Source organism: Alexandromys fortis, unplaced genomic scaffold, assembly GCF_014885135.2.
Source record: "Alexandromys fortis isolate MF-2015 unplaced genomic scaffold, M_Fortis_MF-2015_v1.1 scaffold_45, whole genome shotgun sequence".
Taxonomy (NCBI): Eukaryota; Metazoa; Chordata; class Mammalia; order Rodentia; family Cricetidae; genus Alexandromys; species Alexandromys fortis.
The window spans coordinates 9176584-9199087 of NW_026067926.1; the positions used below are offsets into that span (position 1 = coordinate 9176584).

Consider the following 22504-nt stretch of genomic DNA (forward strand, 5'->3'; position numbering starts at 1 on the left):
TACACAGAGAAACCCTGTCTCAAAAAAACAAAACAATAAAAAATAAAATTAAATAAATAAAATAAGTTGTATAGTCAGACTTTTTCATTAGGACTGTCAACTTCCCAATAATGACACAGAGACTTATGATTAGTTATAAAAGCTCAGTCAATAACTTAGGCTTGTTTCTAACTAGCTCTTATAACTTAAATGAACTTTCACTTATTATTTATTTGTGCATATGTGTGCATGAGTGTTTGTGGGAGTTTGCATATGGGACTACTATATCCCATGTATCTAATGCAAGTGGTTAGTCTTGGCAGCAAATACCTTTACTTTCTAAGTCGTCTTACCTATGTCTTACTAGTTTTCTTGAAATAGAGCCTTGATAGCTCAGGCTAGCCTCAATCTTTCTCCAGATGCCAAGATCTTATTCTGTCTGTGAGATCTTATACTGATTGGACATGTACAAGAAGAAAAGTTGGGGGGTTGGTGAACCTAACAACATGAATTCAATCCCCAGAACCTGTGTAAAGATGAAGAGAACTGACCCCACAGTGTTGTCCTCTGATCTCCACACATACACAGTGACATTTATTACAGACACACACACCCACACACTGACATCATACACATGCACTATAATAACAAAAGAAAAGGAAGTTTGGTTTATGTAGACCAAAAGGTAAAGAGAACACCAGTGCAGACTAACTTTGGAAGCCGTTGACCTGGTGCTTTCACGTGCTCACATACCATTCATCTCTGGCTATTTATAAGTATTTCTCTGCAATTTAGGCTTTCTCTTGGGAAACAGCATTGCAGTGCCTATTGTCATAATTACTGTAGGTACTTACGTGTTCATTTCCTGTTAGAAATTCTGTGTGTTACAAACCCTACTCTAAAGGGTGTCTTTCTTCTCGCTCAGCAGGCTTACTTCCTGTTTCCTCCTACTGTCTTTTGTTTGGTTAATAATAATCTAAATATTTGAGTGTAATTTTTGTGTGTGATCAAAACCAGGAAAAGGAACAGCATTAAAACGACCTTTTGGTACTTTAAGCTTAAATCAGACTGGTAGTCAATAACTATTTTAGTTAGTTTGAATACTCCCATGAGTATTAGCAAAGCACCTCTCCATGTGTTAAGGCTGGGCAAAGCAACCCACTATTAGGAGTAAAGTACCAAAAGTCAGTGAGTCCAAGACAGTCTCTGTTCCCACTGTTAGGAGTCCACGAGAGGATCAGATATGCAGGCCATGCAGGCTTTCAGGTTGTCGGTTCAGTCTCTGTGAGCCCCGTAAGTCCAGGTTAGTTGATTCTGAGTTTTCTTTTGGTGTCCTTGACCCTTCTGGCTCCTACAATCCTTTCTCCTCCTCTTTTCAGAATTCCCCAAATTCCACCTAATGTTTGGCTGGTGACACCCTATTTTTAAAAACAAAAATGTGGTTTTATAAATGTGGATACTGGGTATTTCTAAAAGTTTATTGTATTAGGAGTCTAATTTATATATTATTGGCAGAATGTCTAACATCAATTTCATGTTCTTTCTTTTTAATTTTTTTTTTATTCGAGGCAAGGTCTCATGTAGGTTGAACTCACCATGTAGCTGAGGTCTTCAACTCCTGATCTTCCTTCTACCTCCCAAATGCTGGGATTATAGGCATGTATCACTGTACCAGTTTCTACCACTAATTTTCTTACCTCTTTCACCCTCGTTTTTCTCTGATTAATTATACAGAAGGAAGGTTCAAAATGTTTTTATTGTACAGCTAATCACCTTTAATAACTCACCTCTCTGGAAAATTAAATGTAAATAAGAAAGCAGTGCATTTAGTTCTGAAGAATAGCAAATATTCTTAGAGTGCATTTACTAATACAAACTGTGCTTTTATCACATTTAATTTCTGAGTAGTGGGCGGTGGTGGCACACGCCTTTAATCTCAGCACTCGGGAGGCAGAGGCAGGCGGATCTCTGTGAGTTCGAGACCAGCCTGGTCTACAAGAGCTAGTTCCAGGACAGACTCCAAAACCACAGAGAAACCCTGTCTTGAAAGAAGAAAAAAAAAATTCTGAGTAGTGTGTCAGGAACTTTAAAACTCATGTTACCATGAGGCTTTCCAATACATTTTATCCCTTTTTTCTTGGTTTTAATTGTTTGGTTGGTTGCTTGGTTGTTTTGACAAGATCTCAGTCTGTAGAAAATACTGTGCTATTTACTTGTTATATATTATCCTTGTGTAGTCCTCTTGCCTTAGTTTTCCTAGTGCTGAGATAATAGGTGTAGGTCACTAGACCTAGCTTCCCACTTTTGTTGTTTTGAGACAGGCTAGCCAGGACTTTTTTTTATAGACCATGGTGACTTTAAACTCACAGCACTCTACTTGCCTCTGCCTCCCTAGTGCTGAGGGTGCTGAGATTAAAGGCGTATGCTGTCAGGCTCAATCCATACAGTATTCTTGACATGACTTTTTGTTTGTTCTGTTTTTTGTTGTTGTTGTTGTTGTTGTTGTTTTTTTGAGACAGGGTTTCTCTGTGTAGCCCTGGCTGTCCTGGAACTCACTCTGTAGACCAAGCTGACCTCAAACAAACAAAGATTCACCTGTCTGCCTCCAAGTGCTGGGTTTAAAGGTGTCCCACCATTGCCTGGTGAGACAGCTTTTTTTAATCAGAAGATATACCGATAAATTTTTGTGCTAAATACATCTCATTTAGGGCAAAGTGCCCCTCAGTCTCTTACTCTCCGCACTTTGTCCAGTTATAGGTCTCTGTTAATTACCATCTACTGTAGGAAGCTTCCCCATGGAAGGTTAATCTATGAGCAAAATGTCATTAGGTATTGTTTTATTGCTATGTTTGTTTAGCAGAATAATAATGATAGGTTTTCCTGTGGGATCCATTACCAATCTAGTCTTAGGCCCTAGGCCTTATTTGTAGTGTCTGGTATGGATTTCATCTCACAGAGGAGACCTTAAATCCAATTTTTAAAAAAATGGCTGGTCACTCCCTTAATAGTCACACCACTATTGCATTAGTGGACAGATCCTGCAGGTTGGTCACTGTTGTAGCTCACAAGTTTTGTAACTGGGAGAAATTGATGATTATTTTTCCCCTCCAGTAGTGTATATATTACCTTCCAAGACTTTGAGCACTAGTCAGTAGGGTGAAGCTCCATCTTTCCATGTTCTGTGATGTAAATATGTAGTGTTCGTAGTGATAGGTTATGGAAGGTAACCAATAGCATTGTCAATACCCTGTACTGTTGGGGTGAGGGGTGTCTACTGGGACTCCTTTGGCCAATGTTTCAAAAAAAATGTAACCCATTTGGTACTGCGGGTTTATTTGATTTATATGATATCATGGAATATTTTTGGAGTATTCTCTTCCATTTCTGTGTTTTACCTTGATTAGAGCATGAACTGCTTAGGCATCTGGGCAAACATTCTGAGAATGTCTATTAAAGTATTTTGGGGTGAAGCTGGCGCTTGAATTGGTAGTCTAGGGAAAACAGATTGCCTGCTTTTTCTGTGAATAGATCTTAACCAACCAGTTGAGGACAGAAAGACTAATCCCATGCTTAGTGATATTTTGTGTTTTAATAAATAAAGCTTACCTGAAGATCAGAACATAGAGCTAATAGAGGCCAGGGAGTGGTGGCACACACCTTTAATTCCAGGATTCAGTGCCACATGGACTACATGAGATTGAATCTGTCTAAAAAGAAAAATTGAACTCACACAGGTGTTCCCAACATTCAAGAGTCCTTTAATCCCAGCACTAGGAGTGATGGCTGGGTGGAGAGAGGAATGGAAGGCCGGAGGAGACAGGAGCACTGCAGTCTGCAGTCACTCTAAGGACAGGATCACCCCTTTGAGTCTTGGGAGAGGCAGAGTTCCCTTTGACTGAGGGGTCGTTCTTAAAATGATCATAATGGGTGCCAGCAGTTATCAGGAGAACATCCTTTAGAGAATTCCATAAGTAGGATTATGCCCAAAACTGTTTTTATCTCTGGAATTTCTCTAATATGGCATTTTTAGAAGAGAACATTTGGGTTATGACCTAAACATTTACATGAAATTCCAAACATATGCTTACTTGAAAACTTAGTATCTTTTTTTTTATTCTATGTATTGGCTAACAGCATTAACAGTTTTATTAATTATTGTATCTTTTTTATGTGTTAAGAAAAAATGATTGAGTGGAGGAATGGCTCCGTGGTTAAGAGCACTTGTTTTTGCAGAGAAACTGGGTTTAATTCCCAACACCCCCATGAAGGTTCACAACCATCTACAACTCCAGTTCCAGAAGATCTGATGCCACAAAAGAAAAGTCATCAAGATTAATGGAAATAGGCTAGTTGACGCTTTTGGTTGTTGGCGTAACACCTAGGGATATAGTGGAACATGACTCAAAAGGATAGGTATAGAATTGTATTGTTCCAGAGAGACGGAAGGACTCAAATGGCTGCATATAATGGCACATGCCTACAATCCCAACTTGTGAAACTGAGGAAGAGGAGGAGCATAAGATTGAGGTCAGGCAGGACCACATAGTGAGATCCTGCAAAACAGAAATAAAGTTGATGTTATCACTTGAAGTAGCCTAGGTAGCTTTTTTAAAAAAAAATCCATTGTGAACATGAAACTTTTGTAATTACATTATTATCTTTTTAAAAATATTTGTTTGTTTGTTTATTTATTTATTTATTATGTATACAGTCTTCTCAGTATTCTTTCTGCATGTATGCCTTCAAGCCAGAAGAGGGCACTAGACCTCATTACAAATGGCTGAGCACCACCATGTGGTTGCTGAGAATTGAACTCAGGACCTGTGGAAGAGCAGGCAATGTTCTTAACCACTGAGATATCTCTCCAGCCCCCTACATTATTATCCTGAAGTTGTTCCTGTCTAGTCAAATTCAGTGACTTAATGAAAGGAAGGGCCTCATTAATAAAAGGTATCATGAAAAATACGTACTTTAATTGGAAGTCCAAGCATGCCATTAAGGAGATTGGGAATCTATTCAACAGGGCAGGTTTCATGTCATTGTCTCCAAAAGACCACAGTATTGTTTTCTAGCTTTCTCTGGTTTGTTTGAGTTGGATTTTTTTGGGTGGGGGAGGGCAGGTATTTGCTCTTTTTTTTTTTGTTTGTTTGTTTTTTGGTTTTGTTTTGTGTTTGATTTTGAGACAGTTTTCTAATCTCAGGCTATTCTCAGACTTACTGAGCAGCTGAACCTGGACATGAGCCTCTGATCTTTCTGCCTCTATCTCCCACGTGCTAGTGATTACTCCCTCCCTAAGTGCTTCCCTCGCTTTTCAGTGAGCCCTTTGAGTGTGAGTCTAGTCTTCCATATCCCTATCTGTAAAAACTTGTTATAATAGTACCAATCTATTGAAGCTACTTGATAAACAAATAAATGCATGTTGATTTTATATAGAGGAGTCTGATAGCGTACCTTATCAGTATTTGTTGCAAGTTATTTTTAAAATAATACTAATAATTTAAAAAGCTTATTTTAGGGAATAAAATATTAAAGTTGCTGCTACTCTTTTTAGATTATTGAAGAAAGCACAGTTTCTTACATTCTTGAAATGTTTTGTGGTGTGTTTTTTAGTGGAAGCAAAATATTCAACAGATTGAACTGATTGATGGTTGAGTACCTTTTCAGCTGGATGTTAAGTTCTATAAAAATGCAAAACTCAGTTTGGTGCTTGTTCTCCAGGAGGTTTTTACACCAAGATTCAAAACAGGATGTGATGGTCAGGTTTTGGTTCAGACTAAGCAGTTAGGGGTGGTGGGGGTGGAGCTAGAAAGATAGCTCAATAGAAAGTTCTTGGTCTGCAAGCAGGCAGACCTAAGTCCATATTCCCCATCACTCATGTAAAAAGCTGGCTTGTAACCTCAGTGTTGGTTACAAGTGGGGGAGACAGGTGACTCACTGACAGAGATTACAGAAATGAGCATTGCTGTTCTTCCATGGGTGCTGAGGACCCAAACATGGGTCTTCAGACTTGGGGAATGGAGCAAGAGTCAGTCAGCTCTGAATTCTTTAGAGAATTGAAGTCTTATCTGTTACAGTGCTTGTTTCTATAACATAAATTAGCAGTGTAAAAGAAAACAGTGGACTTCTGGTTCAGTGAGAGATTCTGTCTCAAAAAAAAAAAAGTGAGAAATGGTTGAGGATAGCATCAACCTCTGGTCTCAACATGTGCATGCACATGCCCACACGTACATGAGTGTGCCAGGAGCTGGGGCAGGGGACACTTACACTATAGTAAGCGTGTAGAAGTGCTATTCACTGTGCCCTAAAAGCCTGCTAGGTTTGTTTTTTTTTTTTTTTTTTTTTTTACGTGTTTTGAGGGTAGATGAAAAGGAAGACGTATTTTGGCCAAGAGACAGTTCAGAGCCGGGGTAAGTCCCATTGTGTTTTGTATGAACAGGATATGATTCAAGCTAACTAGAGCATAGAAGTCAGTGGAAGCGTTAGACAAGTAAGGCTGGAGTAGACAGTGGTTGACTTAAAGAGGTTAAGAACAGATGATTTTTATTTTAAATTTAATGTAATTTAATTTTGTGTGCGTGTTCATATGTGAGAGCCACCCATACCATGGTACACATGTAACACATGTAGAGGTCAGTGAACAGCTTTGTGTGTCAGTCCTCACCTTCCACTGTTTGAAACAGGGTTTCACTACTGTGAACACCAGGCTAAGTGGCTGTGAACTTCTGAGGGATTCTGTCTCCACTTCCCATCTTCCCATAGGGGTACAGTAATAACCGGCACGGATGCTCATGCTTTTACCTGGGTGCTGAGGATCCAAACTTGGATCATCAGACTGTGGGAAGGCAGCATTTTACCCATTGATCCATCTGGAGCAGAGGTCAGATCTCATTCTTCAGAGAACTGAAGTCTGTCTGTTTCTGTAACACAAATCCGTTATTGATAATCGCAGATTGCTGCCAGTACAGCAGCAAGGTTGTGCTAGTTCAGTTTTCCTAGCATGTTATTATTTTGTAACAATCCTGAACGAACTTTTCTTACAGTTTAATAGAGACCTTTAACAGTATGACAGGTTTTATGGAAAACACTGAGTATCTTGCAGAAGACTCTTCTGCAAATACAATTTCAGGAGTAGTTCGAAGTCCACAGAATTGAACTGGTGAAACTGAGTACTGAGCAGCTGGGAGGACGTTGGCCTTAGAGGAACTTTGTCTTCTGGTTAGTTGAGACGTCCACATCCTCTATGGTCATTGTTCAGCAGTCTTCAAGGGAGTAAATGCCCTCAAGAACTTCCATCACAAAACAGAAAGAAAGACAGGCTTCAAAGAATTGAAGACCATATGCGAGGGGTAAATAAGGATGAATATTTAACTGTTAGGTTTGTTTTGGTGTATTTTTGTCATTTGAGACAGGGTCTCACCCTAAAGCCCATACTGGCTTGGAGTTCCGTTCTTCTCCTGGTTGAGAGCTACTATGCCTAGCTGTGTTAGGAATTGTTATTATAAAGATTATTTTTGTTTTAGGGGTTTTTTGCATGTTGAATAGTCTCTCTTAACTATCTTTCCTAGGAGTGGTGCTATTTTTACTTGTGATTTTGTCATTTGCCCCCTCCCTCAAAAACACTATCACATTCTAGCAGAAAGGTCTCTGGAGCCATTTCAACAAAGAACGCTCTTAAAGTAATTATTGCCCTTAAAATTTTAATGTGAGCATCTTTGTAGGCACCGAGATCGTTGAAATCTATTGACTTTCCAGGTTTTGTGCTGCTTATTTGTTTTTACATTTATTTATTTAGAGTGTGCGTGCTCAAGCACAAAAGCCAGCAGGTGGTTTTCAAGAATAATTTATCTCTTTCCATCATGTGAGATTGAACTTAGGTTTCTATTTTTGGCAGCAAGTACCTTTACTTGCTGAGCCATCTTTCTGCTCCATTAATTTTTTTATTATTCGTTGGCTTATTGACATGTAGAATATTGAACCCAGGTCTGTGCCATCTCTCTGCCATTGGGCTAGCTAAAGCTGTGGCTCTTTATTCACTTAGTTTAGATTGAAACTATTCCTAATTTTAAAGGAAATTTATATTTGAAACTTGTGCCAAATCAAATATTTCATGTTGTATATCAAAACACCTCTAAGTGAACTCTACTATTTCACTGTTATTGGTTAATAAATTGATCTCCCTAAATAGTGCAAAAAAATCCTGACCAAATTTAACTTATAAAGGATTATTAGAATATTTGTGTACATTTATTAACATAGGAAAACAATAACTTCTCCTAAAAACTCATTCTCTACCTAAAATGCCAGTTCTTGTAACTTGAAGCTTGAGTTGGGTATGCGGATGGCCTGGTTTATTTATTACACGAGTCTCAAATGAGCACGAGCTCTTTTCTTAAGACAGACGGCGGTCCTTTAATTTCATTCAGCTGCTAGCTTACTGAAACGTTCAGAATGGAAAGGTCTTCACTGTTCTAGCTGATGAGTACAGCATGTTCTTAGTTTCTATCAATTGAAACAGTGAGTTAAAACTGGACTTAGTTGGTACTTTGCCAGGATAGAAATCCTCTTTTTCTTGTGTTGCTTTGTTTTCTGAAATGGGTTCATGATTACTTACAGGCTGGCTTTGAGTCGGAGATCCTCCTGCCTCAGCATTCTGGGTGATGAAATCCCAGGTGTATGCCAAGAAATAGGTGTTTTAGTCAGTTGTAGTTCATGCTTGTGAAGCTAAGACAGGAGGATCACTTAAAGTCTGAGGACTGCCTGAGGTATAGGATAAGGCGCTATGTTAAAGAAAGCCACTTTTAAAAGGTCTGCTACTTAAATGATTTATCTCTGCAACTTTGTATAGCTTCATAAAATTAGTTTATGAGGTACTACTATGTAGCATTTTGGAGATCTTTCACTTTTAAAATAAAATCACTTTTTTAATTACAGAAAGACCCAAATGGGACCAGTAGTTTGCCAACTGGAAGTTCTCTTCTACAAGAATTTGAAGTGCAGAATGAGGAGGTGGCAGCTTTTTGTCAATCCATTATGAAGTAAGGAATTTTCTTTATAAATTACAGATTCTTTAAATTAAAATGCTCATTTAAAAGATATACTTCATGTCTCAAAAAACAAAACAAACAAAATAAGAGCTGGGCAAGACAGAGGCAGCGTATCTTTGAGTTCTGGGCCAGCCAAGGCTATATAATGAGACCTTGTCTCAAAAAAAAAAAGAACAAAACAAAATCCAAAACTTGCTACTTCATGCCAATCTTAAAATTTTTAACTTTTTTTTTCCTTTGGGTGGCTAAATTTTTAAACAAACAGTTTCTAAGTAAGACCAGGAGTGAGACCGGGAGTGAGCTCTGGTTCTCTATTAACAAGTGAAAATCTGGCTTTCATGTGTGTTTCCACACACCTAGAAGATGCCTTCTTTTGTTTCTAGACAAACTTCCATCTCCTCAAAAAATAAAAATAAATTTATTTATTTATTTGTTTGTTTATTTATTTATGTTTGGAGATACTGTTCGGTTTGTAGTCTAGGCTGGCCTCAAACTCTCAGTCTTCCTGCTTCAGCCTCCTGAGTTCTAGGTTTGCAGGCATACATAACCCTGCCCATTGTCTCACAAACTTATATACCATTCAGAAAGCTATCCCACTTATTTAATAAAAATATGTTTTATAAATATTAGAAAAATTTAGTCCTTAAATATTTTCTCACTCTTGTATGTCTTAGTATTGGTTTTTGCTTTGTTATTGCTGTTTCAGAGATGGGATCTGTAGCCCAGACTGGCCTCAAAGTCCTGGTTAGCTGAAGAGGATCCTGAACTTTTGTTGTTGTTGTTTGAGACAGGGTTTCTCTGTATAATAGTTCTGGTTGTTCTGGAACTCAATTTGTAGACTGGACTGGCCTCAAACTCGTTGAGATCCTTCTGCCTCTCAAGGGCTGGGATTAAAGGTGTGCACCACCACTGCCTGGCTGATCTTGAACTTGTGGTTGCTTCTGCTTTCACCAAGGGCTAGAATTATAGTCATGAGCTACCACTTCCAGTTTTCTGCAGTACTGGGGATAGAACTCAAGGCCTCAAGCATGTTAGGCAGGTTCTCTACCAACTAAGAGTTACATTTTCAGCCCTTATATCATATTCTTTATAGATGGAAAAATTGAGACTCCCAGAAAATACCCTCACAAACTTTTCTCTGCTGTCAGTACAGTGTCACATCATCTTTGCCGCTGGTTAAATGTTTGTTTCCTTTACATGATTGTATCAGTTAGGGCTTGTGTTTCTTCTGTGGGTTCTGGGGATCAAACTCAAGTTGACAGGTTTGTGCATCAAACACTTGCCTGCTAAAGTATCTTGCCATCCCTGTTTTGTTTTGTGAAACAGGAAAGGCCTCACTTTGTAGCCCCTGCAGTGTATTGTGTGTATTGTGTAGGCTATACTGTCCCTGAACTCATGGCAATCCTGCCTCTGCTTCCCTAGTGCTGGAGTAACAGTTATGCGTCAGCATGCCCACCTTGAATTCACCTTTTTTTATTTGAAATATACAAACCTTTTATATATCTTTTATAAACCCAAAGGTGACCTTGGATTTGGATTCTTCTTATTGTACATTTCAAGTTCTAGGATTACAGATTTGCCACCATGAAGACTTATATTCACAATTTCCTGCTCTCTTTAGACCTTCTGTCTTTCCCTTTCCTTTACTTCCTTTTCTTATCACACTCATCCTCCATGTGGTTTAGCTTTATTTTTTCCTATTGTAAATGGGACTTCTGAAGACAGGGCACAGAGTCACTGACTCCATATTCTGATGTTTTTGCTAGCAGAGAGGAAAATGAATCTTAGCCAGTCTGACAGAGAAAAGCTATGCAGAAGGCTGAAGCAGCAAACTTGAAGGCAGAGGACAAAAGTGATCATCACCAGGGATTTATTCTTAATCCAGAGCTGTCTTCAGTATAAAAGGCCTCCTTTTTAAATAAGTCACGGGGACCCCAAGACCATTTCCGAGTATGTTTGCCGTTTTGGTTAATGATTTAGAAGTACTCTTTTCCTTAATGCTTTGGAAATAATGTTATATTTCTTACATAGTTTCTTTTTTCCCCAAACAAGTTTCTGAAACTCCCCCAGTTTAGCTAAGTGATTACAGTAGTCCTTCCTTAGTTATATTTCATAATGCCTCAGTGGAAGTCTGAAACTGAACACTGAGTCCTATGTAAACTCCGCTTTGTAAAACAAGCACATCTGAAAATAATTTGTAGAGGTCTTTCGATGGCTCTGTAGGTAAAGGTGTTTGCCATCAAGCCTGATAACCCAAGTTTGATTCTTGGAATCTACTCCCCATGGCTGTCCTCTGGACTCTGCCTATATGCCCCCTTCCCACATAAATTAATTTGCTTATTATTTTATGTGTCTGAATGTTTTGGCTGCATGTATGTAAGTATACCACATGTATACCTGATGCCAGAAGAGGGCATTCGATCCTCCCAGGATTAGAGTTGTAGACAGTTGCGAGCTGCCATATGAGTGCTGGGAATTGAACCTGAATCCGCAGCAAGTCACTGAGCCAACTCTCCAGCCCCATCAGATTAAATTTTTAAGTTAAAAAAATCGTAATTTATAACAGCAATAATTTACCATAAATCTTAACAGCCTGAGCACATGATTTTTTTTTTCTTCCCTTATTGGGTCAAGATTTTTTTTTTCTTTTTGCTTACTGGAATTATTTTCAGATCACAGTTGACAGGACAGTACTGCAACTGAATAAGGATGCTGCTGTGTTTATTTACATATATGCATATTTATACTCAGAGTGGCTTATTTAATATGTAACTCCAGATGAACCAAATAGAAAATGGGCCCCTTCCCCCCCCNCCCCCCCCCCCCCCCCCCCCCCGGAAACAAGGATTCTCTATAGCTTTGGAGCCTGTCCTGGAACTAGCTCTTGTAGACCAGGCTGGCCTCGAACTCACAGAGATCCACCTGCCTCTGCCTCCCGAGAAAATGAATTCTTAATCTCCGACTTCCAGTGATACATGGTATGATTGCAACAACTTTCAGAGTAGAGGTTTCTGAAGCCATGTTCTAGGAATTTTTCTTTTTGCCCTGAAAATATGGGGGCTCAGTACATATATTCCTCAAGTGGCTGCTTTTCTCCAGCGTAGTCTCCCCACAACCCAGTGGACTTTATTTATTTATTTATTTATTTATTTTGGTTTTTCGAGACAGGGTTTCTCTGTGGCTTTGGAGCCTGTCCTGGAACTAGCTCTGTAGACCAGGTTGGTCTCGAACTCACAGAGATCCACCTTCCTCTGCCTCCCGAATGCTGGGATTAAAGGCTTGCGCCACCATCACCAGGTGCCAGTGGACTTTAAAACACACACACAGACTAAAGTAGTCTCAGCCCTTCTTCCCATGCTGGGAGATGAACCCTGGACCTCACATATGCCAGACGATCCCTATAACACTAAGGCTTTTGACTCTCTTCCCCACTCCCCTTTTGAGATGAAACTGACTTTGTAGCCCAGACTACTGGCCTCATTTATAATATTCTACAATGCCTGACCCTTTGGGGAACTGAACCCAGCATGCACACAGCTGCCACGCTATATGTAGTACCTATTTTATGCTTTTTAAAAGTCTTCTAGAAGTTATTCATGCCATTATTTTGATTCAGCTGTGAAATCAGCATCTGATTATTAGGATTCTGTGTGTGCTTACAGTTGAAATTACTTAGAAGTTTTAACAATTCAGTGCCAATTTTCGGCCTGGGCTTTTGTTATTGTTTTTGTCAGTGAAATTAAAGAATTGAACTAGTGAAGGTCTTTACTATGACCCAGGACTGCCATTCATTATTCGTTATATTTGTTTCTTTGTTTCTTGTTCTTGATAAAACTAATAATTGTGATCTACAGAAAAATTTTTAAAAGAATGTTGTTGTAGTAGGCCTTTTTTTTTTTTTTTTTTTTTTTTTTGACATAATGAAGATTGAACTCGGGGAACTGGGCATGGCATCTAGTGCTGAGCTCCAGCCCAGGTCTATGGTTATTACTGCTTTCTCTAGGTTTCTCTAGCACAAAATGAGAAACTATATTCTATGTCTACCTTTTCTTTGTATGTGATTCAGATCTCATATTTACGGCATATAATAATCTTTTTATTACTAGGAAATGTTGTACAGAAAAATGTTTCATTGCATCAATTTCATACATGCAAATAACATTGAGCATTCTCCCTCTGCCCCGTAGTATCTTAATTCTAAGACATTCCATATGTTTTCAAAGATTGAATTCATCTTTCATTAATAATTATTTCCTTATTAGGCACTGTCTCCTGCAGCCCAGTCTCACCTGGAACTTGCCATAGAACCGAGGATGACATTAAACTGCCATTTAAACTCCATTCTCAGTTCTCAGATTAGTTAACTATATGGTTTACTTTATCTATTTTATGAGTTCTATTTCTTAAGGGGGGGAGACGACAGGATCTCACTATGTAACCATGCTGACATAGTACTCTCTTGGTAGACCAGACTGGCCTCAACTCAGAGAGATCTGCCTACCTCTGCCTCCTGAGTGCTGAGATTAAAGGTCCAGTTTTATTTTATGAATTTTAGCAAACAGTACAATGCCAAGTATGTGTGAAATAATAAAAATAAGCCATTGCAAGCTTACTGTGTTATGAAGGGATAAGCTTGGCAGCAACTAAATATCTTACAGGTTCCAATATCAATTCAACTTGTATCACTTTGATCACATTTCATCTTTTTAAAAAAATATTTGTAAATTTTGTATATATAGTTTATGTGTGGTTATTTATGTACAAATTAGCGTTGTTGTCAGTAAAGGCCAGAGACATTGGATTCTCTGGAACTGGACTTATAGGTAATTGTGAACCATTTGACACATGTGTTAGAAATCAAATGTAGGTTCTTTGCAAGAACAGTATACACTTTAAATCACTGAGCCATCTCTTCTGTTCCATATTTTATTGTTTTAGTATTGGATCACAATGTAGAAACCATTTTGTATATATAGTTTATGTGTGGTTATTTATGTATAAATTAGCATTGTTGTCAGTAAAGGCCAGAGACATTGGATTCTCCGGAGCTGGAGTTATAGGTAATTGTGAACCATCTGACATATGTGTTAGAAATCAAATGTAGGTTCTTTGCAAGAACAGTATACACTTTTAATCACTGAGCCATCTCTTCTGTTCCATATTTTATTGTTTTAGTATTGGATCACAATGTAGAAACCACATTTATTCTTACACTAGTTAATTTTATGACATTTACAGTTATTTGTTATATAGTAGGCACTGTTTTATAAACTTATTTTACATGGTATTATGACAACCCTGAGAAATCAGTGGTCATATTACTTTGAAGCAAGAGAATGTCAGTAACTTAACTGCATTTATGCAGCTAATAAATAATAAAAACAAGGATCAGATTCAAATAGTATGCCTTACAGGTTTTGTATTGGCTGCTGAATTTGCTCATCATCTCAAACTGTTTTATTCTGTATTTATGCCTTGAATAGTTTAATATCCGTAGAAGCACATAGTATTTCCAGCACACGTTCTACTTAAGGCCTCATGAAAAACAGATGATTACTAAATATATGGCTCAGTAATAATAGCCTACGTGCCTAGCATGTATGAGGCCCTGGATTCAATCCCAAGCACTTCAAAAAAGGTGGAAAAAAGAAAAACCGATAAGAAGAGGGGACTGGAACCTTTTGTTAACCTCTAGGAAAAGGCAGTTACTGGGGCCTGTGAAGTTGACTGTATTAAATCTCCCCGTTCTTAAAAATGTTTATTTTATTTATTTGTTCATTGTGTTGTACTTATGTGTGAGTGAGTGAGTGAGTGAGTGAGTGAGAGTTACATATGGGTGGACATGCCATGGCAAGCATGTGAGGACACCTGGCAGGGGTTGGTTCTCTTATTCTACCCTGTTAAGTCCCAGGAATTGACTCAGATTTTCATAATGCAGTCATGTCTGGAGATGAGCCACATACTACACTCATGTATTTATATGTGACTTTGTTGTTCCTATGAATACCTTAACGTGTGACCCCTAACTTTTCTTTCTTTCTCTTTTCCTTTCTTTCTTTTTTTTCCCCGAGACAGGGTTCATCTGTGTAACCCTGCTTTCCTAGAACTCTCAGAGATCTGCCTGCCTCTGCCTTCCAAGTGCTGAGATTAAAGGCATCTGCCACCATGCCCTGCTTGACCCCTTTTAAGGTACCCTTGTAGCACTGTAAAGGTCTTGTAGCTCTATGGAAACCCATTTTCCACTTTTCCTTGTGTTGAAACCACAAACAATGTTTATAGGGAAAAAAGTTCTGCTTAGAAAAAAATACTTTGAAAAGATAGAAACTTTCTATCCCTCTGGTATTTACAATTTTTAGTGACATTGTTAGTGCTATCAACAATTTATTTAAAACAAATCACTTTATTGTATTGTACAGCCTAAGAATCTAAAACTCATTTGATGCCAGCCATCTCTGGAATGCCTAGATCTTGTTGACAGTATTACCAAAGATATTCTGGCACAAGTTAACTTCTTTTTCCTTGGTTCCCCTTCATTTAAAAGGCACATGCTGCTATTTGGAGTTTTAATGGAGTTCATTCATTGCCATTCTCATGAGCTACGCTGGAGTTGGACAAAGATGCAAAAATTGAGTAGCTGAAAGCATGTACAGTCTTGTTCAGGGCTCTCAAATGCAGCTTTAAAAAAGTATTAAATATCTTCTTTCTTGTGAACAGATTGAAGACCAAATTTCCATATACAGATCACTGCACAAATCCAGGCTATTTGTTAAGTCCAGTCACAGTGCAAAGAAGTATGTGTGGAGAACCTGCCAGCGTGAAGGTCTCCATTGAAATTGAAGGATTTCAACTGCCAGTTACTTTTACATGTGATGGTAAGTTTTGCTTTGACTGGGAAGGAAATGTTTCAAATGTCAGTATATCCTTTCTTTTCATAAACCAAATTTGTTTTCATTCGATATCCTTTTAAAACATTTATATTCATTTGGGAAGTTTTCTGGTTAAGTGGACCAGGTCACAGTAGGGCTATTTCTGAGTATAATAAGTTGGTTCTTAACTAAAGCCCAAAAGCATTAACTATAAAAGCTAATTATAATACTTCCTCTGCTTTTATGGCAAGAAAAGTGCTTTCTTACAGAGAGTTGGTTACACGAACCTTCAGATCACTTCCTAATCTCTGCAGGGAAGGTAGTTCTCCTTTGGTGTTAATTTTCCATTCCAAGCTTGGGTAAATATCCTCTCTAGATCTATGTCCTGGATGTCTGTAACAGTTTTCTGTTATGTTTGTTTTTGTTTTTTAAACTACATTGGCTTTCTTTTAATTTATTTATGGTATATATTATTTAAGTAGGATTTGAATGGTGAAGTAAGTTTTTCATCTCTAGTAATTTAGCCTAAGACTGAAGCATTTTTGTTTTTCTTTAGTGGTTGTAACTAGCAATGTGTCCAATATTTAAAGATCTTCTGGTTTTGTACTTTTGGATAGCCCTTTAAAAAATGTAAATTTGAGCCTGGTGCTGACGGCACACACCTTTATTTTGTACACAGTGTTCAGCCTCCATGCCTGCAGGCCAGAAGACCGTGCCAGATCTCATTACAGATGGTTGTGAGCCACCATGTGGTTGCTGGGAATTGAACTCAGGACCTCCGGAAGAGCAGTCAGTGCTCTTAACCTCTGGGCCATCTCTCCAGCCCCAGCACACACCTTTAATCCCAGCACTTGGGAGGCAGAGGCAGACGAATCTCTGTGAGTTCGAGGCCAGCCTGGTCTACAGAGCGAGTATGGGGACAGGCTCCAAAAGCTACAGAGAAATCTTGTCTCGAAAAAGAAACAAACAAACAAACAAATAAAAAAATGTAAATCTGAAACAAAATGTTAGCCAACTATAACAACCATGCTTTATTTTCTAAAGAAAAACTTATTCTTTTTAAGTCATTTTAACTTGGTATACAGCAAGAATATTAAATTTCTAAAGAGTCAACAGGTGCTTTGCAGTAAATCATGAGTAAAAATTGATAGCAAATGTTGATTTCCACCAAGTCTTAACTTACATCAAAGTCTGACTAACTTCAAATTGTACTGTCCATTTCTGTTGGTTAGTCATAAATGCATATTTATTTTGTATGTTTCTATTAAGTGTAACTTGACTGCGGGCATAGGTCAGTGGTACATACTTATCTAGTATGAATAAGGCCCTATGTTTAATCCTTAGAACTGGAAAAATTATAAGCGTTTTATGATAAAAGTATAGACTATATGATCAGATTATATATTTTTATTTGTTTGGGGTCTGTTCAAAAGTAGAATTAATTGTGTTGTAAGATATTTTAGTACATAAAAGCTTTTAATGCCAAGTCACCAGTTTCTGTGTATTTTAAAAGCAGACTTATTTTTTAAAAATTGAACAGGCTGACCAGATGGTGGCTCATGCCTGTGATCACAACATTTAGAGACTGAGGCAGAATTGCTATGATTTCAAGACATGCCTGGATTACAGTGTTAGACTCTGAGAAGAAAAAAAAATAGGTGATTTAAAAAACTTTAATTTGGGTTTGCATAGTGGGCTCAGCAGTTAAGACCCTTTCAGAGGACTCGGTTCAGTTCTCAGCACCCATGTGGCTGCTCACTGTCTAACAGAACTAACAGAGGCTGTGGAGCCTTTGAAATAGGATTTCAACTCCAGTCTCAGGTGATCTTACACTGTCTTCTGACCTCTGCTGGCACAGGCATGCACATGGTACATGTATGTACACGCAGGCAAAACACTCATACATGTAAAAATAAATATACCTAAAAAAAAAATGAAAACCTTCATCTTCTCTTTGTTGTTATATTAGTAGCTCAACTTTGCCAAGAGTAAGATTGCCTACTTATTTGCTCTCTTTTTGTTCTTCATTGGAGAATTCACTATATAAATATCTGAAGTAGTAATTCTCTTTTCCTTGTAATTTGTTTTAAGACACTGCTCTCTAGGTATTGCTGACTACTGCCCTATTTGAAGGCATCTGTAATATGGGTGTGTCTTAGGGTTTCTATTGCTGTGAACTCTTATAAAGGAAAACAGTTAATTGGGGCTGGTTTACAGCTCAGAGTTATAGTCCATTATTGTCATGGCAGGAAGCATGGCAGTGTGTGGGCAGACATAGCGCTGGAGGAGCCAAGAGTTCTACATCTTGATCCCCAAGGAAGCCAGGAAAGACTGTGCACCATACTGGGTGTAGCTTGAGCATATAGTATCTCAAAGCCCACCTCCATAGTGACACACTTCCTCCAACAAGGCCACACCTCCAAATAGTGCCACTCTTGAGGGTTGTGGTGATGCACACCTTTCATCTCGGGCAGATCTCTATAAATTTGAGGCTAGCTTGGTCTACAGAGTGAGTTGAAAAACAAGACAAACAAAAAAAAAGTGTTACTCTCTATGGGCCAAGCATTCAAATACATGAGTCTGTGGGTGCCAGTTCTATTCAGATTACCAGGATGTAACTTTCTTTGTTTAGGCCTTCACTTCTACCAATTAATAGAGGCTGTGGAACCCTTGAAATATGGCTCACCTGTATTATCAAATGCTGTAGATCCAGAATACACACTAAAGTTCAGAGCCTTCGCCTAAAAAAAAAATAATAAAATGTAAGCAAATACTGATAATGCTAGCATCATATATCTACATAGTTTATTAAGATAGGGCCTTGTTATATAATCCAGGCTGGACTAAACTCATGATCCTCCTGCCTCTAAACCAGTGTTCTTGATATATTAGACTAAATAAAATATATTATTAAAATTAGCTTTGCAAGGTTGGAGTTGTGGATTAGTTGGTAGAACGCTTGTCTCGAATCCATGAGATAGGCTTGATCCTCAGCACCACATAAACTAGGCATAACAGTGCATACTTGTGATCATAGCATTTGAGATGGAGAAATAAAAGTATCAGAAGTTCAAGATCGTCTTCTGCTTTATAGTTCTGGGCCAGCTGGGGCTACATCAAAACCACACACACACATATGTCTTTGCCTTACAGCTTATTTCCAAAATTAGCCTCTTTCTCTGGCTGTTTTCAGTGTGGCTAATGGAAAAATTTTAAATGGCTGGGTGTGGTGGTGCACACCTTTAATCCCAGTACTTAGGCAAGAGGCAGAGGTAGATGGATCTCTGTTTTCTTCTTCTTCTCCTCTTCCCCCCTCCTCTTCTCTTCTTCTTGTGTTTTAAATGTATATGAGTGTTTTGTCTATGTGTCTGTTCACCATTTTGCATGCCTAGTGCCCTTGGAGGCCAGAAGAGGGCATCACATCCTTTAAAACTAGAGTTATTGATGGTTGGAAATTGTCATGTGGTGCTGGGAACTGAACCTGAGTTCTTTGGAAGAGCAGCCAGTGCTCTTAACTGCTGAGCCATCTCTCTAGTATCTCTGTGAGTTTGAGGCCAGTGTGGTCTACATAGTTAAGTTCCAGGCCAGCCAGGGCTATATAGTGAGACCCTGTCTCAGAGAGACAGAAAAACGGGGGTGGGGGAGTATGCATTATATTTCTGTTATATGGTCTTCTCTTAGATTATGAGTAATATTGACAGGTAATTGAGCAAAATGAAACTAACTCTCTTTCAGTGAGTTCTGCTGTAGAAATACTTATAATGCAAGCCCTTTGCTGGGTGCACGATGACTTGAATCAAGTGGATGTTGGCAGCTATGTTCTGAAAGTTTGTGGTCAAGAGGAGGTTCTACAGAAGTAAGTTTACTTACTCACTTATGACTACTGAATGGTGTCTTTGGAAATTTCATTCTTAGTGTCTTAAATTAGAATTTTTTCAATTTAAATTTGTAATATAAACATATCTTTGTATATGGCATGGTTTTGCATGCCTTTAATCCCCCACTTGGAGACAGAGGCAGGTGAATCTCTGAGTTCAAGGCCAGCCTGGTCTACATAACAAGTTCCAGGCCAGCCAGAGCTACATAATAAGACCCTGTCCCTAAATTCATTCATTTTTTTAAAATATTTATTTATTTATTATGTGTACAGCATTCCTTCCATGTGTGCCTGCAAGCCAGAAGGTCTCATTATAGATGGCTGTGAGCCACCATGTGGTTGCTGGGAATTGAACTCAGGACCTCTGGAAGAGTAGTCAGTGCTCTTAACCACTGAGCCATCTCTCCAGCCCCATTCATTTATTTTTTATGTATTATATACTTATAAAATATAAGAAATATATTTGGTCCTAACGTGTGTTGAGATATAATAGTGGGATTTCAGAAGTAAGAAAGATATGGTATTCTCTTAAGATTAGTAGCCTTATACACTCACTAAAAGTTGTAGTCAGTTGGTTAAAAGGGAAATAAAATAACCTTCTAAAAAAGTCAGTAATTGCAACATTTATAGATTCTAATCTCCTTTGCAACATGCAGTTGCTATATATACAGAGTCAGCAATTACTGTCTTTTATTTGCCTGAAATAATCATTGCATGAACTTTAGTAATTTACTAAAGCTTACAATTAGTCCAGTTGTTTTCTATCTTCTTTCATCTTCACTGACTCACATAGAAAAATTCCTGTTTAAATGTTCACAGTTGGCTTTAAAACAGTGTGTTTCTCCATTTTCTTCAATTTTTCATACAGATGCAATTTGTACTTTATTTTTATGTCTTTAACTTGTGATTTGAATAGAATAATACTGATGGATAATTATTGTATTTTAACAGTAATCATTGCCTTGGAAGTCATGAACATATTCAAAATTGTCGAAAATGGGACACAGAGATTAAATTACAACTCTTGACCTTCAGTGCAATGTGCCAGAATCTGGCTCGAACAGTAAGTGTGTATGAATTGCATTTAGTGAATCAGAATAGTTCTGATAGTTGAGAGATTTTCAGTCACTTTGTTTTCTGTTTTTTTCTGCACCAGGCTGGGTTGATACATTTCTTGTTTCTAGCAGGAGTCTTCTCAGAAGATCTTTAGTCATGGAAGTTTAGGTAGCACATTCCTCAGATCTAGAAGTATAAATTGGAAAAGCAAAATGAAAGAATGAAAGTTTGTCCTTTTTTTTTTAATGGAAAGAAGATAGTCTCCTGTATCTCCTACTGACTTTAAACTTACTATATGGCTAAGGGTCACCTTCGGCCACCCATGACCAGCTTTATGTAGTGCTGGATACTGAGCTGAAGACTTGGTTATCATCCTGGGACTTGCTACATCCTTAGCCCTTGATTTTCCATTTTTTTTTTTTTAAAGAAAAAGCTAAGTTTACTTAGTTCACTGCAAAAGTGCAACAGCCAAAGGCTGCCTGTCCAAGTCTCATATTTAATAGTCTTACACAAGCATGAAAATTTCAGGGTTAATTAAGAGGGAACAAAGAAGAAAGGGGTATTGAATACTAAATAAGGGTTTTCAGTTTCTCATGAATATGTTTGCATAATGTGGAATGTAGGCGAGACTACTTTTCTCATTGGTGGTGAGCAGAGAAGGAAGGAACAAGACTTACTGAGGAAAAAGAAGCAGAAATTCAAGCGGTCTTGTCCCCATCTAGGCCCACCTAGTTTTTACCCAACCTCTTCCTCCATTGATTATTTGAAATGGGATTTTGCTTCATAGGTCTGGCTTGCCTGAGGTTACTTGCATAGACCATACTGACCTTAAGTTTGTTGCCATGCCTGTGGATTATAGATGTATGCCATATGGCCCAGCTTAGTTTTTCCTTTATTTGATCACCATAAGCTAGATTTAAGAACATTGATCTTTTCTATTTTTTAAGAAATTTATTGCATATATTTATTTTTTGTGTGTTTGTATATGCATGTATGCCACAGTATGTGTGTTTAGGTCAGAAGACAACTTGTGAAACTTGGTTTTTTCTTTATACCATGTTAGTCCCAAGGATGGGATTCAGGTCATTAGGCTTGGGGACAAAGGCCTTTATCCTCTGACCTATATTGTTAGCTCTGTAAAATAGGAGTTTATGGCTGCGTAGAGGATTCCAGAGTTAAGAGCACACTGGTTTGTTCTTCCAGAGGACCTAGGTTTGATTCCTTATACTCTTGTGATAGCCCATGACCATGTGTAACTTCAGTTCTACAGGAACTGACACTCTCTTCTGACCTCTGAGGTCACCAGGCATGCACATGATACACGGACACATGAAGGCAAAACACCACCTATACATACAAAATAAACTTGTAAAAATAGAAGTTTTGGTCAGATTTGATGGTATGCTTCTATACTCCCAGCAAAAAGGCAAGGGTCACGAATTCAAGGCCAGTCTGAGCTACATGAGAACCTCTCTTTAAAATTAAAGAGTGCTGGGGGGCAGGGTGGGGGAAGTTGGCAATAACTCAATGGATAAAGTGCTTGAGGACTTGAGTTGGAGCCCCAGTCCCTGTAAAAAGCTGGATATGACAGAGTGTTTCCATAATCCTAGCACTAGGGAGAAAAACAGACAGATCTCCCAAGCTGGCTGACTAGCCAGTATAGCCATTTTATTAGCTCATAG

The 22504-nt window shown here is 38.3% G+C and overlaps 1 protein-coding gene across 1 annotated transcript in view; it reads left to right on the plus strand.

Moving 5' to 3' along the window:
- Pik3c2a (phosphatidylinositol-4-phosphate 3-kinase catalytic subunit type 2 alpha) overlaps positions 1-22504 on the plus strand; it is a 99286-nt gene that overhangs the window by 21120 nt on the left and 55662 nt on the right. Inside the window, exons 3-6 of the mRNA XM_050143152.1 lie at positions 8911-9014; positions 15738-15895; positions 19625-19745; positions 20718-20829. Coding sequence (XP_049999109.1) covers positions 8911-9014; positions 15738-15895; positions 19625-19745; positions 20718-20829 — 495 coding nt within the window. The remainder of the gene's footprint in view (positions 1-8910; positions 9015-15737; positions 15896-19624; positions 19746-20717; positions 20830-22504) is intronic.